The 17,537-nt window shown below is 51.0% G+C and overlaps 1 protein-coding gene across 1 annotated transcript; it reads right to left on the bottom strand.

The window, feature by feature from the left end:
* Window positions 1-8,926, bottom strand: DUSP15 (dual specificity phosphatase 15). The gene is made up of 7 exons (XM_045885559.3): window positions 8,604-8,926; window positions 7,821-7,854; window positions 6,125-6,207; window positions 3,514-3,563; window positions 2,560-2,634; window positions 1,195-1,366; window positions 1-304 (listed from the first exon to the last, which is right to left on the bottom strand). Exons 1-7 carry the CDS (start codon window positions 8,622-8,624, stop codon window positions 26-28), a joined length of 714 nt encoding a protein of 237 aa, XP_045741515.1. The 5' UTR covers window positions 8,625-8,926; the 3' UTR covers window positions 1-25.
* Between the last annotated feature and the right edge of the window lie 8,611 nt (window positions 8,927-17,537).

The following is a 17,537-nucleotide window of genomic DNA, read 5'->3' as shown; positions in this document are numbered from 1 at the left end:
GGGGCGCCAGGGCGGGCCGGGATCCTCACTTGCCGCCTTTGCGGGACAGACACCGCGGGAGGCAAGAGAAAGTCTGCTTGACGCGCGCCAGCAGGGGCAGCGGCCGGTGGGCCTCGCGGGGCGGCCGCGGCACCAGGCGCTGCAGGGCTCCCTCGGAGGCCGCCGAGCGCGGCGCGGGGGGCGCGGGGGGCGCGGGGGGCGCGGGGCCCGGCCGGCAGCGCTTGCAGAGCGGCAGCAGCGCGCGCACCTCCTCCTCGTCGCGGAAAGGGCTCTCTCCGAAGCGCTCCTCCAGCTGCCGGCGGAGCTGGGGGGGCGGGGGGGAAGCCGGGGGTCGGTCGGTGCCAGGCTGCCGGCCCGTCCCCTCCGCTCCGCAGCGCTCGTCGCTCCCGCCCGCCCGCCCGCGAGCTCCCCACCCCTCGCCAGGCCCCTCCCCTTCCCGAGCCTCCCCTCAGCCTCCCTGCTGAGTTTCCATCGCCCTCATGGAGCCCCCTCCTCCTCCTCCGAGTCCCTTCCCTCTCCTGAACTCCCTTCCCCTTTGCCACGCCATCTTCCAGACTTGCTAAAGCGACGCCCGCCCGCCCGCCCGCCCGCCCCCGGGCCCGGGGTGGGATGGGGAGCCCACCCGAATCCTCCTCCCTGAGCAACAACCCCCTCCGCACTGGCGGCCTCTTTGCCTGCCTCTTTCGTCCAGCAGCCTCGCAGATAAGCCTCTGAGTACCAGCCTGGCACCTGAGGAGAGCCTTCCTGCACCTGCTGCCTCTCTCTCATCCCTTATTCCCAGGTTCCTGACCTCTCCATGTGCCATCCGCCCAGTGGGCATAAGAGAAGGAGATGCTTTGGCCTCTCAGGGACCCAGGGGTGGAGTAGGGAATGGACATCTCTCCCCAGAGGGGTCAAACATTCAGATGCCTTCAGGTGCCAGGCGGGTAGAGCAGGCGGTGCTGGGACCTGGTCACACTGAAGGGTCCATAGTCTGGCCCAAAGGCATCCAAATACTAAACTAAAAAGGAAAAGATAACATCTGGCTGACCGAACAAGATACACCTAGAGGCTAGATTAGCTCAAGGGTCACGAGTTCGAAACCCCCAGAAAAATCTCCTGTCAGGTCTGACTTCTTTCCCGCCAGTGCTCAACTCAAGCGGGAAGATGAGTCCCGCAGCCCGGGCTAGCTCCTGCCTCCGCCACGGGCCCTACCTTCCGGGCACTGCCCCAGCCGAACTCTTCAAGCTGCTGCCTAAAGCCTGGGTTGGGGTTGGCGATAGGCCGGGTGGCCTTGATGACTTCAAGCACGTCCCGCCAGCCTAGCCCCGTCACAGTCATCACATAAGCCGTCACGATGGTGGTGCTGCGGGAGATGCCTGCAAAGCTGGGGGCCCGCCCCGCCCGCCAGGCTTCAGGGAAGGCCCAATCGCCGCCTTGCCCTGCCCCCAGACACCCCCGCCCCACCTCAGCCCGCCCACCCTCGCCTCTCAGCTCCAGTCACAAAGAGCCTGCCCCGACCTGTTTTCCCACTTCCTTTGCCCATGCTGTTCCTTTGCCCATGCTGTTCCTTCTGCCTGGAGTGTGCCCCGGGGAACTCAGGCCTCTGACGTGGGAACATCACTTCATTCATTCATTCAACAAACATTTCCTGACCATCGGTTATTTTTCAGGTACTGGCGATATATGGTGGGGAAGAAAACAGACATGGTCTATCCTGGGGCTTCCAAGATGGCTGGGTGAGACGGCCACTAACCAGGGAAACACTTTCAGGTGGTGCTAACTGCTCTGAAGAGGAGTCCAGGGGCTAAGAGATCATATAGGAAAAGGTATTAATCTAGTGGAGGGGTTGGGGAGGGATTAGGGTAGGCGTTTCCAAGGAAATGACATCAAGCTGAGTCCTGAGAGATGGGAAAGGGTCAGTCAAGAATGTTCTGGGCAGTGTTCGAAGTCCGTGAGGTGGGAGCTGGTGGATTTGAAGGGTGGGGAGTTGGCCAGTGCAGCTGGAGTGGGGGAAGGAGGGGCAGAGGGCGACAGACAGGCTGGAGGAGCTGTTCTTAGGACTAGGGCTCTGGCAGAGCCGTCCTGAGCCCAGCATAGGGTCGGTGCTCAGTGGGAAGTTATGGGATGAATGACATCAACTGGTGTGTGTGTGGGGGGGAGGGGTTGCTGTGAGTCCTGTCTCCCAGCCTGGGGTTCCCCACTGCTCTGCCCTATTTCCTCAAAAGCCTGGAGGGGAGGAGAGGGAGCCAGAACAGTTGGAGGGTGCTGGGCTACCTGCGTGACCTCACCTATCCCCTCCTGATAGCCCAGCAGGCAACAGTCTTTTCTCCATTTTACAGATGAGGAAATGGGAGTCTCAGGGAGAAACAGCACTTTGGCCTTGGCCACACAGCTGGTAAGGGACAGAGCCCTGACTGGAGCCCCCGATCAGCCGCCCTCAGGTGAATGGCCGACTGTCATGCATGGCAACGGGCTGGAGAAGGTCCAGCCCAGGTTCCTCATGCCCCATAGGGTGAGTGCGTGCGTGTAATGGAGGACAGCCCCTTACCTGCTCCCCTCATTCCTCTCTTAACTCACCAGTGCACAAGGCAGTTCCCCCCATTGAGGCGGCAACAGTGGATGAAGTTGATACATTCTTTGAAGTGCTTTTTGCTAGAGAAGAAAGCAATAGGGTCGGGAACATTGGGGGGCAGGTGTCCTAGGAGTTGTCCCCCTCTGCACTGATGGGCTGTCAAGAGCCCTGGGTCCTCAGGGCAGCCAGCCCAAGCGGCGAACAGGGTCTGGACTACAGTACAAGGGGAGCGGGGTGTGAAGCCACAAGAGGGGCATTTCAGGCAGTGAAAGGGGCTGATGACGAGAAATCCCACCACAGAGGCAGGAGCACCTCCCCAGTGGGGTCTGTGGATCCTATTTTCATGGAGGGTTTATCTTGGTCTTTCAAGGACATGGGTGGGAGGAGACAGAGGAGTCCCACTCCTCTGGGGTGTGCAATCGGAGCGCTTGACTGCAGGGACAATGCTGGTCAGCCATGGGTTGGGAGGAGCGTCTTTGTGGGTCACTCCCAGGCTGGGAGGCACTGCTGCTCATAACAAAATAAATCCTGTTTTCTGAGTCCCCGTTACATGCCAGGCCCTGTCCCGGATCCTCAACCTGTGCCATCTGATCTCAGAGAAGGAAAGTGATTTCTGCAAGGTCACACAGCAAGTAAATGGCAAAGCCTGGATGGAGCCCGGATGTCTTAACTCCAGGGCCAGGAACCGGCTGAGCCTAACCACTTCAAGTCTGGGTACTCTCTCCATTTCACAGCTGAAGACACTGAGCTCTGGGAGGTTAAAGGTTGCAGCCAGGGGCATTGGCAAGGGCGTAGCTGACACAGAGTCAAACAGAGGTCTGAGTGAGCACTTGTGCTGGGCTTCCCAGGACAGCTTTCTGGCGTGAGTCCTCTCTTTCCTCCCCCAGACCACCTCTCCCCCTCCCTACCACCACCACCACCACAGAAGACACCCCTGTTGGTGCCTCCAGAGAACTTACATGAGTACCTCGGGGGTGTCCGCCACAGGGATGCGAAGGTAGGTTATGTCCTGCAAGTACAAAATACACATGGGCAGTGGGGGGCCCTTGGCTGCACCCCTGACCTTGGCCAGGGCTGCCGAGCACCTCATGACCCCAGGCCAGTTCCTGCCCCTTTCTGAGCCACTGTTAACCCTCTCTATCCAAAGAGGGTAGCTATCACCTCTGAGCGCCTCCCAGCTCTATCTGTCTGTCGTTCCAGAACCTTCTGAGAAGATGGCATCCTAACTTCATAGGTGACTTGGGCATGAGGACTTGATAAAAAGTATTCAGGAAGCTTTTATTTAATAGGTGGGAAAGGGCCAGTAACAGTGACTCTCCTCCAAATGAGGATTACAAAATTACACCAAAAAAAGGGCAAAACAGGGGCACCTGGCTGGCTCAGTTGGTAGAGCATGAGCCTCTTGATCTCCGGGTTGTGAGTTCAAGCCCCACGTTGGATGTAGAGAGATTACTTGATTTAAAAAAGCATTTTTTTGTTTTGTTTTAAGATTTTATTTATGTATTTTTTCATAGAGAGAGCACAAGCAGGGGGAGTGGCAGGCAGAGGGAGAGGAAGAAGCAGGCTCTCCACTGAGCAAGGAGCCCAATGCGGGGCTCAGTCCCAGGACCCTGGGATCATAACCTGAGCCAAAGGCAGACGCTTAACCGATTGAGCCATCCAGGCATCCCCCAAAAAAGGTTTTTTAAAGGTCTTATTAAAAACAGATTTTATTATCTTGAAAAGAAACAAAAACCATGAAAATAAGTTTATAGCTCATTAATTGTGGTTATAAAACTATGTGCTATTATTAAAATAATCAAGGGATGAATTGTCTCCCACAAACTGGCTATGACATCCTTTACTTCATGCTTAACCTTCACCCAAGATCATAAAGATGATTTGTGCTCCTGTTCCAAGAATCACTTTTCTCAAGGACCTCTTTTAATCCTTTGATACTCAAATGATTGTTTTCCAGTGCCAGGCCCACCACCATTCCTGACTAAGGGGCCCCAGGCCAGGTCCTCACTTGTTAATGGCTATGTGTGAGATTCCAGCCCTTCTCTGACTCACTTTTCCCAAGGTCACACCATCCTGCATCTTTTGCAAGGTTTGCAATTTCACTTTGTGACACATTTGGCCTTGGGATTGCTTGGCATTATCAAACCCTGACTGGTAAATTCACTGATAGATGGGGAGGCAGGGCTGCCTGTAGGAAGAAGGGAAGGCTGTTGGAGTGGGGACTCGTTTGGCAAGCAGTCATTTCATTAGTCAATCTATTCATGACTTGACAACCTTCCCTGTGCAATCTAGTGACTGCATACTCCAAACACTCCAAAACAAGCCTGTCCTATAAAGAAAATCAGACTCCACTGACCTGGAAATCTCTTGTTTGAATGACACTGAGAATCACAGATTATTGGAGGTTGCTTTTAGAGACCATCAACGCTGACACATGGGGACACTGAGGCCCAGAGAGGGGAAGGAACCTATCTGAGGTCACACAGCAAATCTGGGATAGAATCTGGTTTGGATTTCAGATCTCCAGAGCCCTTTTCCACCCACAATTAATTCCCCTTTAGTGGGGGACACACACTCTAATAGATAAGGAGGAAGGGGCTCTATTTATGGGATAAGAATATGATTAACTTTGCTATATCAGCTGTAATTTGTTGGCTGTTATGTGGCTCTCAACAACTCAGTGAGGTAGGTGCTGTTATAAAATCACCAATCCAGGGTGGTGCGGTCAGTTGAGTGTCTGACTCGTGGTTTCTGCTCATGTCAAGGGTCTCAGGGTTGTGAGACTGAGCCCCACATCGGGCTCCGCACTCAACGCAGAATCTACTTGAGATTCTCTCTCCCTCTACCCTCCTGCTCATGCTCTCTCTCTCTCTCTCAAATAAATAAATAAATCTTTATAAAATTCCTATTTTACAGATCAGGCAACTGAGGCTCAGAATGGTGAAGTCCTGTGCCCGAGATTACAAAAGTGGTCTGGATTTACTACTTTCCTTTTCTGGGTTAGAACACCCTTACCCTCTCTTTTCCAGGACTCCATAAAACCAACACCAATCCTTTCAGTGGGCGCCATGCTTTACTGTGTGCAAAGCATCTTCACCATCCTGCAGCCCCTTTGCATCCTCACAACAGCCCCTCTGGGGGCAGACAGGACTGAGGGATCAGAAGCCCAGACAGGTGAAGTTACAGCCCAAGATTACACAGTAAGACACAGAACCCAGAATTATCCATTTGTAGCCATCTATTCAGTTAGGCAAAGGGAAGCCCGTGTGGGGCCTTTTTAAGGTTCACAGCGAGTCCTCTGGGGTCAGAGCATCAACTCCTAGCTCCTTAGCCTCCTGGATGTGTGACCTTAGGCAAGTTACTTTACCTCTCTGGACCTCACTTAACAAATAGGGATCAAATGGGGATGCTGATGTAAAACAAGTCAGTTTTTAACAGAATGACCTAGTATGGGTCAGAGAGGCAATACAGGGCCTGGCACATGGTAAGTACTTGATAAATGGGTGCTGTGGGGGCACTGAAGCTCCCCTCTGCACCTGTATACAGCCCAAGGACAGGGGTAAAGAGTACCTGCAGCAGAGGCTGGGGTGACTCGTGGATAGAGATGATGTGTGTGATCTTGTTCCGGCCCAGCTGGTCCGGGTCTTTGGCATCTGAAAGAAACAAAATGCCTGAGCCCATCTGGTCAGTGCGACTTATGTGTCCCTGACGGCCAAGAGAGGTGGGAGCTCGCTGCCCAGCTCTCCTCCCCACCCCTCCCTCTCCACTTTGGCCCACCCTCTGCCAGCTTCCTGCTCCTTGGCCACCTCCTGCTCCTGGCCTGACAGATCCCACCACACCTCTAGGCTTCAGTCTTGGCGCTGGGGCACCCACAAGTAACAGCCCAGCCTCTTCCCGGCCTTACCCCTGCAGTTCCTTCCACGGCAAACACCCTTTCCTGGCATATCCTTGATCTAGCAACTCTACTTCCGGGAATCCTGTCTACAGAAGGGTTTGCTCACTCAGAAAGCTGTGTGTAGAAGATGATGTTCTTTGCAGTACTGCTCGTAACAGTAAACACACCAGAAATTGTTAAAAAGTGGGAGCAATCTACACGTCCACCCTGAGAGAACTGGATAAATAATGGTATATCCATACTTGAATACTGTGCAGCCATTGGATAGAAAAGACCTCTCTGTGCTGATGTGCAAGCATGTCCACAGTATATTATCAAATAGGAAACAGGTGACTGGACAGCATGCAGAATAGACTTCCATTTTTGTTTTAAATGTTACATCTGCATCTACAAAGATATATGAAAACTGACACAGGGATAAACCTCACACTTCTATCGGTGGCTGTCTCCAGGGGCTGGAATCCAGTGTATGTGGATCTTTTAGAATCAGAATAAATAACACATATCCCCTCTCTCTCCATAGGTCTACTTCATTCAACACGTTTCCTGTGTGCTTACTATGTGCAGCCTTGGCTGGGCATGGAGGTGTAGGGGCAACTTCATACCCCTTGCCCTCATGGGGTTGCAGACTTCAAGAGGATCCAGAGCTTCCTTGGCTCAATACTCAAAAATCAAGTAGCATGAACGGCTGGGGTGGCTCCCAGGGAGGAGGAGATCAGATTTATGGGAGTGGAGCACCTATGCCAGGGCGGGGGGGGGGGGGCGGGGAAGGGGGCAGGCGTGGATGGAGAAAGCCCTGTTCTGGTGCAGGTGCCCCTTCCTCTCTGAAGATTTCTCTGACTCCACACGGAAAAGTATGGAGTCTCAGGATCAGCCGGTCTCAGCACAGGCCAGGCACAGGTAGAGGGCCGTGGCCTTGGGACAGAGTGGGTGGTGCTCACTAACAAGTTTCTGGGGTAGAGTCCAGTCTCCAGAGATCTCCCCTCTGTGTAGAAGGTTGTAGGGGGAAGGTTCCCAGCTTCCCAGCTAGAAGCAGCACCCTCGAACAGACCTCAACCCAGAACCTCAGGGCTGTAAGAGCCCTTAGAGGTGAGTGGGCCTCGTGCTGAGGGAGAGCCTGGGGCTCAGAGCAGGTGCAGACTTGCCTGGCATCTGGCAGGTGTTGCAAGCCCTTTGCACTGGGGACACTCCCCAACCCACATATCCCTTGGTCCTCATGAGCTCCTTCTCCCTCCCAGCCTGGCCTTGCTTCCCTGCCCCCAGCCCCATTCCTGAGCGCTTCCAAGGTGCGTGGGCCAGAGCATGAATGGTGGACACAGGCCTGGGACAGGCAGAGTGCCATGGCCTTGGGACAGAGTGGGCAGTGCTCACCAATGAAGTTTCCGAGGTAGAGTCCAGGAAGTACCTACAGGAGAGACAGGCTAGGGTCAGTGGGGTAGGGGTGCACGCCTTCCCACTGGCTAGCTGGGGGCCCACAGCCCATCTCCATCCCATGACAGGTGTCTGGACCCCAGGACTCAGGGAGCAATCTCCTCCCCCTCCTGGGCCTGGACTCTGTGAGAGGGGCTGGGGAGGGCAGGAGGGAGGGCACCAGGGGAGGCCAGCTTGGGTAGGGGTGAGAGCTTGAAAGGGGGAGGAGAGGAGGAACATAGGGGAGGGGGGCAAGGGGAGAGGTGAATTTGCCAGGTGGGTGGTGGGGAATTCTGAGGAGGGAGGTGGGAAGGCAGGGACAGGGGGAGGGTCATGCAGAGGCAGAGGGGTAAAGATGGAGAAACAGCACCAGAGAGAGAGTCCAAGGAGTCAGAGACAAGGAAGACAGAGACACCTGGAGACAGGGAAAGGGACTCAGAGAGATAGAGTGTGGAGTGACAGAGAGCCACAGAAAGACCCAACAAGAAATACAGAGTCACAGAAACAGGCAGAGACAGCGACACACGGAGACCGAAGCCAGAGACACACAGAGAGACAGAGACGAGAGCAGAGAGACACAGGGATGCAGGGTCAGAGAGTCACCGGGAGACAGAGATCTAGACACACGGAGCCTCCGGGTGAGGGCCAGAAGGTCAGAGGCGGGCACAGCGACGCGGGCGGAGCCGGCACCGCGGCGGGGCTGGGGGCGGCCAGGTGCGGGCTGCGCGATCCCCGCCCCCCTACCTTGGTCATGCCATTCCCCATGATCCCGGGGGCGGGGGTCCGGGCGCACCCCCAGCTCGCCGCCCGGAGAGCGCTCGGGTCGCAGCTGCCCTGCTGGCCCAGGCCCGGCGCCTGCAGCCTGGCGGGGAACAGGGGCCCCTGCCCGGCCGCCGCCGCTGCCGCCGCCGCCGCCGCCGCCACCGCCCGCCGACCCCCGGCCAGGGAGGGAAATGGTGGTGGAGCCGCCGCCGCCGCCGCCGCCGCCACCACCGCCGCAGGCTCCTCCTACCCCCTCGGTCATGTGGGGCCCCCCCCACCGTGGGTCGCGGCGGGGGGCTGGACAAAGCCCCAGTGTGCCGGGCCCGGGGCCCGCGGGACAACGGCAGCTTGTTGGGCCACGTGGGGCCGCCACCTCCGGAGGTGGGGGCGGGGCGCTCCCCCCACCTGGCACCGTCAGGCGCGGGCGGGGTGGGCGCGGGGGCGGGAAGAGTCCCCGGCCGGCCCCGCAGCCACTCAGATCCCAGCTCCGGCGCTGCCCGGGACCTCCTTGCGGGCCCTGGCGCTCCCTCGGCCTGGCCGCGGTTTCCTAGCAGAAACGTGACGGGGGCTGGACTTGGATCGCTGTGGGTCCCCCTATATTCAGATACTGTGTGGGTAATTCCTTCCTTCCGTACATCCTCACTGCTACCCCGCCCGCATGCAGGCATCCTACCAGCCAGCCGTCCTCCTCCCCACACTCATACGGCCATCCGCCCTCCCATCCTCCAGTCCACCCATTCATCCCTCCCTCGATCCATCCATTCATCCATCATTCCTTCCATCCTCCCTCCCTCCCTCCCATCCCTTCATCCCATCCACATTGGCCTCTATGCGGATGATGCCATCTGGGTCAGCTCTGCTGAGACCAGGCATAACTGCCCTCAGGGACCTCAAGAGATCAGAGGTAAAATGTGAGGAGAGGGAGGCAAGGGGGGAGGTTCCAGACGCCTGGGTCCCTTGGAATAAAGGAGACTACAGTAGGATGTAGTTAGAGGCCAGAGTACTGGACCTGAAAAGGTTCCAAGCCCTATTCAGCTCTGACCTGCTGGGTGACCCTGGACAGCTCCCCTTGGCTCCCAGCTGCCCCGTCTGTGTGTCTCAGTGTGTGGAGGTGAGCCCTTTCTGGCTGCTAGGACCAAACCTGAAGATGTAAAATACTTGAGACCGGGCACCTCCTATGGGTCTGAAATAGAAGCAGCCTAGCCAGCTTGGGTCCTCCAGGCACCCTCCGCCCCGCATCCGTAGTAGTAGGTGATTATGGGGGAAATGTTAGTACAGAGCAGGACGGAGAGTTGACAGAACCTGTTTGAAATGCAGTGACTGGAGAGAGATAAAACTGTCTTTGGCATTTCTTTCTTCCTCAAATTCACAGTGTACATGGGGCTGCCTGTCTCATCTCTCCCTGTGCACAGGATTCTCATAAAAACTACAACAAATGCTTACAGAGCACCTACTATATGGTAGGTACTAGGGACCCAGAGGTGGCTAAGGCAGAGATGGTTCCTACCTTCGACAGCTAACAGTGTAGACCAGCACTGCCCCATAGAAATATAATGTGGGCCACACGTGTAATCTTAAATTTTCTAGTGGCCACATTAAAAACGTAGAAAGAAACACGTTGTTAATAATGTTTTTATTTGGGCGCCTGGGTGGCTCAGTTGGTTAAGTGACTGCCTTCGGCTCAGGTCATGATCCTGGAGTCCTGGGATTGAGTCCCGCATCGGGCTCCCTGCTCGGCAGGGAGTCTGCTTCTCCCTCTGACCCTCCCCCCTCTCATGTGCTCTCTCTCATTCTCTCTTTCTCAAATAAATAAATAAAATCTAAAAAAAAATGTTTTTATTTAATCCAGTATATCCAAAATGTTATCATTTCAACATGCAATCAATATTTAACAATTATTGAGACATTTTACATCCTTTTTATTGTTTTAAGTCTTTACAATCCAGTGTGTACTTTACACTTTGAGCACATCTCAGTTCAGGCTAGCCACACGTCACATGCTTAACGGCCGTATGTGGTTAGCTACCTATCGGACATCTCAGGTCTGGGAGGTAGGCAAACAAAATAAGCAGAGTATTACAAATGCTCACAATTTTCAGTGAGGGAAAGAAAAGGAGGCAGGATGAACTTTCCTTAAATAGGCAACATCTGAGCTGAGACTTGATGTATAAGAAATCCAGCTATTTAAAGAGTAGAGAGATTTCCAGCAGAAGGAACAAGACAAGCAAAAGCCCTGTGGTGGAAAGAGTTTGGCCTTCATGAGGAGCCAGTGGGACTGGAGAGGAGGGGGGCCAAGGAGCTTGAGGCTAAAGAGGGAGTGGGGAGCCAAGCGTATAGGACCGTGTATGGCCATAACTGTGAGTTTAGGTTTTTCTCCTCTGTATGATGGAAATCTGGTGGGAAAATTTAACAAGGGAGGCCAGCCCTGTCATCTGGTTTACATTTTAAGTTGATCACTTTGGCCCCTATCCAGAGTGAATATATTAGAGAGGCAAAGCAGGGAGGCCAGGGAGGTGGTGGTGTCCTGGGACACGGCGGGAGCAGAGAAACTGGAAAGAAGGGGACAGACTTAATATTTTGGCAGCACAGCTGATGGGACTAGGAAATAGATTGAATGTGGGGGAAAGGGAGGAATTCTAGGGCCATTCCCCATTTTCCTGCCTTGAAAACCACTGTTTGTGCTCAGAAGTGAAAGCAGGATTTCATCTATTCAACAAATGTTTATTGGGCATCAAGTTATGCATGAAAAATGACACCAAAGATGTGCTGTGTGACTTGAGTTTCCCAGAATGCCCACCCCACAGATGGCATAAAGAAATGCTGGTGGTGGGGTCTGAAGATTAGTTCCTAGTCCTGGCCCTGGCCTTAGCAGCTCTGTGGCCCTGGGCAGGTGACCGAATGCCCCCGGATCGGTTTCCTCATCCATAAAGGGGCAATAATTACCAGTGCTTTGGACTCGTACTGGGTTGTTGGAATAATCAAACTGCATGTACAAAGGAACTCCATCACGTTAAAAGCTCTGTACAAACACCAGCTGTAGTTATTAGGCTTAACACATTTAATGTCTATGAGCTGTTCTGCCTTCGAAAGTGTTAGCTGTCACAAAGCTCAATTTGCCTTAAATAAGTCAGGGAGAGATTGTTTTACAAAACCAGGAATATGAAGATGCTAAAATGCAGGTCTCACTTTGTTACTTCCTTGCTTAAAACCCTTCAGCGTGGTTCACTGTGGTAGGCAACATAACGGTCTCCCCGAAGATGTATGTGCTCTAATTCATAGAAAATGTTAATATATTATATGGGAAGGGGGATTTAAGGCTGTGGATGGAACTAAAGTTGCTAATCAGCTGACCACGAGATGGAAAGATTGTCCTGGATTATTCGGGTGGGCCCAAGGTCATTCCCCGGGTCCTTATAAGTGAGAGAGGGAGGCAGGAGTATAGAGTTGGGGGGGGGGATCTGATGGTAGAAACAGAGGTCGGGAGTGTTATGATTGCTGGCTTTGAAGATGGAAGGGGGTCATAAGCCAAGGAATGCAGGTGGAAAAGCAAGGAAACAGATTCTCTCCTAAAGCCTCCTAGGAACCCAGCCCTGCTAACACCTTAATCTTAGCCTAGTGAAACCCACTTCAGACTTCTGGCCTCAAAAACTATAAGCTCATACATTTGTGTTCTTTTAGGTCACTCAGTTTGTGGTAATTACAGCTGCAATAGGAACCTAATACACTCACCAATGCCCTTAGGAAAAAGTTCAATCTGTTTAGCATCGCACGCAAGGCCTCGTGGGATCTGGCTTCTGCCTCTGTGACTTTGAGCAAATTTCTTAACTTTCATTATTTCGTGAGTCTCAGTTTCATCATCTGTAAAACGGGGAGGAAAATCCGCTATAGGTCTGTAATGAGACTAAATGAGAGGATATATTTCTTTTCTTTTTTTTTTCTTTGTGAAACATCATATTTTTGTTATTTATTAATTATTTTCCCTGATCCAGGTTTCCTATTTTTATTTATTTATTTATTTATTTATTTATTTATTTATTTATTTATTTATTTATTTATTTTTATTCTTATGTTAATCCCCATACATTACATCATTAGTTTTAGATGAAGTGTTCCATGATTCATTGTGCATAACACCCAGTGCTCCATGCAGAATGTGCCCTCCTCAATACCCACCACCAGGCTAACCCATCCTCCCACCCCCCTCCCCTCTAGAACCCTGTTTGTTTTTCAGAGTCCATCGTCTCTCATGGTTCGTCTACCCCTCCGATTTCCTCCGCTTCATTCTTCCCCTCCCGCTACCTTCTTCTTCTTTTTTTTTTTCTTAACATATATTGCATTATTTGTTTCAGAGGTACAGATCTGAGATTCAACAGTCTTGCACAACTCACAGCGCTTACCAGAGCATATACCCTCCTCAGTGTCTATCACCCAGTCACCCCATCCCTCCCACCCCATCCCCCACTCCAGCAACCCTCAGTTTGTTTCCTACAATTAAGAATTGAGAGGATATATTTCAAGTACCTAGTAGAGAGACCAGCAACATAATCCATCATCATTATTATCATTGTCATTATTATTATCATGGAGCAACTGACAGGGAGTTAGGAGGCCCTGGTTCTGCTCTCCTCACTAGGGCTCTGTTTCCACATTTGTAATAAAGGAAACAACAATATAGGGGTTTGGCAGCCTCATCTCTCCCCTCTTCCCCACTTTTTCCTGGCCACTGATCCGCATTCATTTCCACAAATATGCTTCACTCTCTCTGATTTCCAATTTTGCACATGCCATTCCCTCCACCTGGAATGCTCTTCCCATCCCCTTTACCAGACTAACTGACCCCAGTTAAAAATGGTTAGGCCCCACCGTTATGCATTCCCAAGGCATCCTAAACTTCTTCCTCTAGGGTAGTACTGATATTCTCTTTTTTTTTTTAAGATTTTATTTATTTATTTATTTATTTATATTTAGAGAGAGAGTGCAAGTGAGAGAGAGCACGAGCAGAGGGGAGGGGATGGGCAGAGGTGGAGGGAGAAGCAGACTCCCCACTGAGCAGGGAGCCTGATGGGGGACTTGATCCCAGGACCCTAATAGGATCATGACCTGAGCAGAAGGCAGATGCTTAACTGACTGAGCCACCCAGGCGCCCTGTAGTACTGATAGTTTTTTCTTATTAGGGCAAAAAAAGAGAAAGAAAGAATAAATCCAGATAAGAATACTTTGGCTTATTGGCTTCAACTGTGTTGTTTCAGTAAAACAAAACATTCCAAATAAACTTAAAGTAGTTGAAGTTTCCTCTCCTCTCTCCTCTTCCTTCACTCTCCACAGAGGAAACCATTGTGAATTTGGTGTTCATCTTTATAGTCTGTATTTTTTAAAAATATCAATTAATTAATTAATTTATTTGAGAGAGAGTGAGAGAGAGAACACGAGTAGGAAGGAGGGGCAGAGGGAGAAGCAGGCCCCCTGCTGAGCGGGGTTGGGGTGGGGTGGGCTCCATCCCAGGACCCTGGGATCATGACCTGAGCCAAAGGCAGACGCTTAGCCAACTGAGCCACCCAGGTGCCCCTCTAGTCTGTATTTTTAAACTTTTAATACCAATATACCCATAAGTATCTAGAATATACTTTCATATGTTTATAATTAATACAAATTTTAACCTTTAAAAATATTTATCATTCTACAACTCTTATTTTTTAAAGATTTTATTTATTTTATTTGAGAGAGAGAACAGGAGTAAGAGAGAGAGCAGGAGCAGGGGGGAGAGGGAGAGGGAGAAGCAGACTCCCCACTAAATAGGGAGCCTGATATGAGGCTCGGTCCCAGGACCCTGAGATCATGACCTGAGCCGAAGGCAGACGCTTAACCAACTGAGCCACCCAGGTGCCCTCCAACTCTCTTTTATTCATTCAACAGTAGGTTTGGGGATATTTTTATGTTGATATAGATCTGGACCATTAATTTTTATCAATGAATAGTATTTTTTTAGAATATATTCCATTTTCTTAATCCATCTTGCTATGAGTGGACATTTAGATTGTTTCTAGTATTTCCCATAATTATAAAGAATGTTGCAATGAACATCCTTGTACATATGACCTATGAACAAGGATGAGAATTTCTTTAGGGAGGAATGTCACCTTGCACATTAGCTCCAAAGTGATAGTCCCTGGGCTGTGCAGCTGTATTCAGAGAGCCTATAGGATGTATGTCCAGTAGTGGAATCAAGGTGGTAAGTTGTGTGCATTTTCAACTTTATGAGATATTGCAAGTTGCCTCCTAAAGTGTGAGTCTACCGACAGCATATAAAGATTCAGTTTCCCCACATCCTCAAAAACACTTGACTTTGAATGTGTTTTTATTTTTGTCTAGGTGATATGTATAAAATATTTTATAATTGTTATGATTTACATATCTTGATGTGCTTATTGGCTATTTGAGATTCTTTTGCTGAAAGTTCTTTATTCATATCCTTTGTCCATTTTTCTTTTCTTTGTGAGGTGGGGTAGTCTTTTTCTTAATAGTTGTAGTTCTTTGAGTACTAGTCCTTTGTTATATATGTTGCACATATTGCCTCCTAGTCTGTAGCTTGTCTTTTAATGATCTTATATATTTATTTATTTTAGAGAGAGAGAGAGCATGAGTGGGGGAAAGAGGTAGAGGGACAAGCAGACTCCCTGCCAAGCGGGGAGCCCGACCTGGGGCTCTATTCCAGGACCCTGAAATCACAACCTGAGCTGAAGTCCGAAGCTTAACTGACTGAACCTCCCAGGTGCCTTATTTATTTATTTGAGAGAGATAGAGAGAGCAAGGCACAGGTGAGATCACGAGGTGGGGAGGGGCAGAGGGGGAATGAGAGGGAGAGAATCTCAAGCAGACTCCAAGAGCAGAGCTGACTCTGGGCTCGATCCCATGACCCCAAGAGTCAGTCACTTAACTGACTGAGCCACCCAGCATCCCACCCCCTTTTTAAACATTTTAATTATTTATTTATGTAGCTTGTCTTTTAATTGAACCTACAATGTCTTTCGTTGTATGGCAGTTCAGATTTTGAGAGAGCCACAGATTAATTTTTTCCGCTATGAGTTGTGCTTTATTAAGAAATCCTTGGGGTGCCTGGGTGGCTCAGTCGGTTAAGCGTCTGTCTTCAGCTCAGGTCATGATCCCAGGGTCCTGGGATCAAACCCCGCATCGGTCTCTCTGCTCAGCGGAGAGCTTGCTTCTCCATCTCCCTCCGCCTGCCGCTCCGCCTGCTTGTGCTCTCTCTGTCAAATAAATAAGTAAAATCTTAAAAAAAGAAAGAAAGGGCGCCTGGGTGGCTCAGTTGGTTGAGCGACTGCCTTCGGCTCAGGTCATGATCCTGGAGTCCCGGGATGGAGTCCTGCATCGGGCTCCCTGCTCAGCGGGGAGTCTGCTTCTCCCTCTGACCCTCCTCCCTCTCGTGCTCTCTGTCTCTCATTCTCTCTGTCGGGCTCCCTGCTCAGCGGGGAGTCTGCTTCTCCCTCTGACCCTCCTCCCTCTCGTGCTCTCTGTCTCTCTCTCTGTCTCAAATAAATAAATAAATAATAAAATCTTTTAAAAAGAAAGAAACCCTTCCCCACCTTCACATCATAAAATATTATATATATACTTAAGTATTTTTTCTAACAGCCTGAAGTATTTGTTTGTCATATTTATTCTTTAACCTGCTTGAATTAGGCATCTATTTTTCACTCCTATGGAAAGTCAGTTTCTCAATGCCATTTACTGATTTATGATGCCACTTCTATTGTACATAAAGTTAAAACACACACACACCTGTATCTATTTCTAGGATCCCTATATTATTCCATTGATATTTGCCTCTCTTGGGTTGAGACGGTCTCTCAAAAGTCCTTGTTGGATTTAAAAAAATACGCATCTTTTTAATATTGAGTCTTCCTGTCCATGAACATGCATATCCCTCCATTTATTCAGGGCTTCTTTAATATCCTTCAATGTTTTCTAATTTTTCCTATGAGAATATAAACTCCGCAAGGGCAGATACTTGTTGGTTTTGTTCAGTGCTATATCCTCGTAGAGTCAAGAATGAGGCATGCCATAAACTAGAGGCTTATTAAGAATTTGTTGCTTAATAAATGTCTTGCATATATTTTATTAAATATATTCCTACATAACTTATATTTTGTTGCTATGAAACAAACAATACAATTTTTAACAGTTTCTAATCAGCTATGGTTGGCATAGATCCCAGGGTAGTGGAGAAGGGAGGCAGGGAAAGGCAGGGAGCCAATACAGGGTGCAATGACGAAAAAATTGCTAACGTAGTGGAGAGGCCGGATCGGATTTGTGCTCTTCAACTGCAGTGCCAAGAAGGAACTGGAGCGGCTAGGGCAAGAGTGGGCACTGGCAGACTGGTCAGGAGGCTACTACAGGAGTTGAGGTGAATCCTGGCATCAAGTTGGTGCCTAAGAATTCGAGAGTGCCCGAGAAAAAGCAGAATAACTGGCCGCGTTACCAACTAACCAAATGATTAGGCGACTTAGTGAGGGACCGAGTAAGGAAACTTAGTACCATTGCATTTACCAAAAGCTGAGCTTTTCATTCTGAGCGCTCGTACGTCTAGCGAAACGCAGCTGGAAGAGGCGCTGGGCAGTCAGCGCCCGCCGAGGGCGGCCAGTCTAGGGCCGGGTGCGCCCCAGGGTCGCGGAAGCGAGGGGTTGGGAGAGAAAGGTCGAGCGAGTGAGGGGGTCTGGGCCGCCGCGGCGCGCAAAAGCTTTCAGCGGCTGGGATTGGACACTAGCCCGCGCGGAGAGGCGGGCCCTTGGCTCATCCAATCAGAGCGGCGGATCCGGGCGCCCTCCGTCGCCTTGGCAACGGGACGCGGAGGCTCGCGCGTGGCGCTGCGGCGGTTTGGGTCCGGCCCTGGGGAATCGTACC

This window comes from Mirounga angustirostris, unplaced genomic scaffold (genome assembly GCF_029215605.1).
Source record: "Mirounga angustirostris isolate CCGP_5_RB_7025 unplaced genomic scaffold, mMirAng1.0.hap1 SCAF_10, whole genome shotgun sequence".
NCBI lineage: Eukaryota > Metazoa > Chordata > Mammalia > Carnivora > Phocidae > Mirounga > Mirounga angustirostris.
The sequence above is the reverse complement of the archived record's forward strand: the minus strand, read 5'-3'. Positions and strand labels throughout refer to the sequence as shown.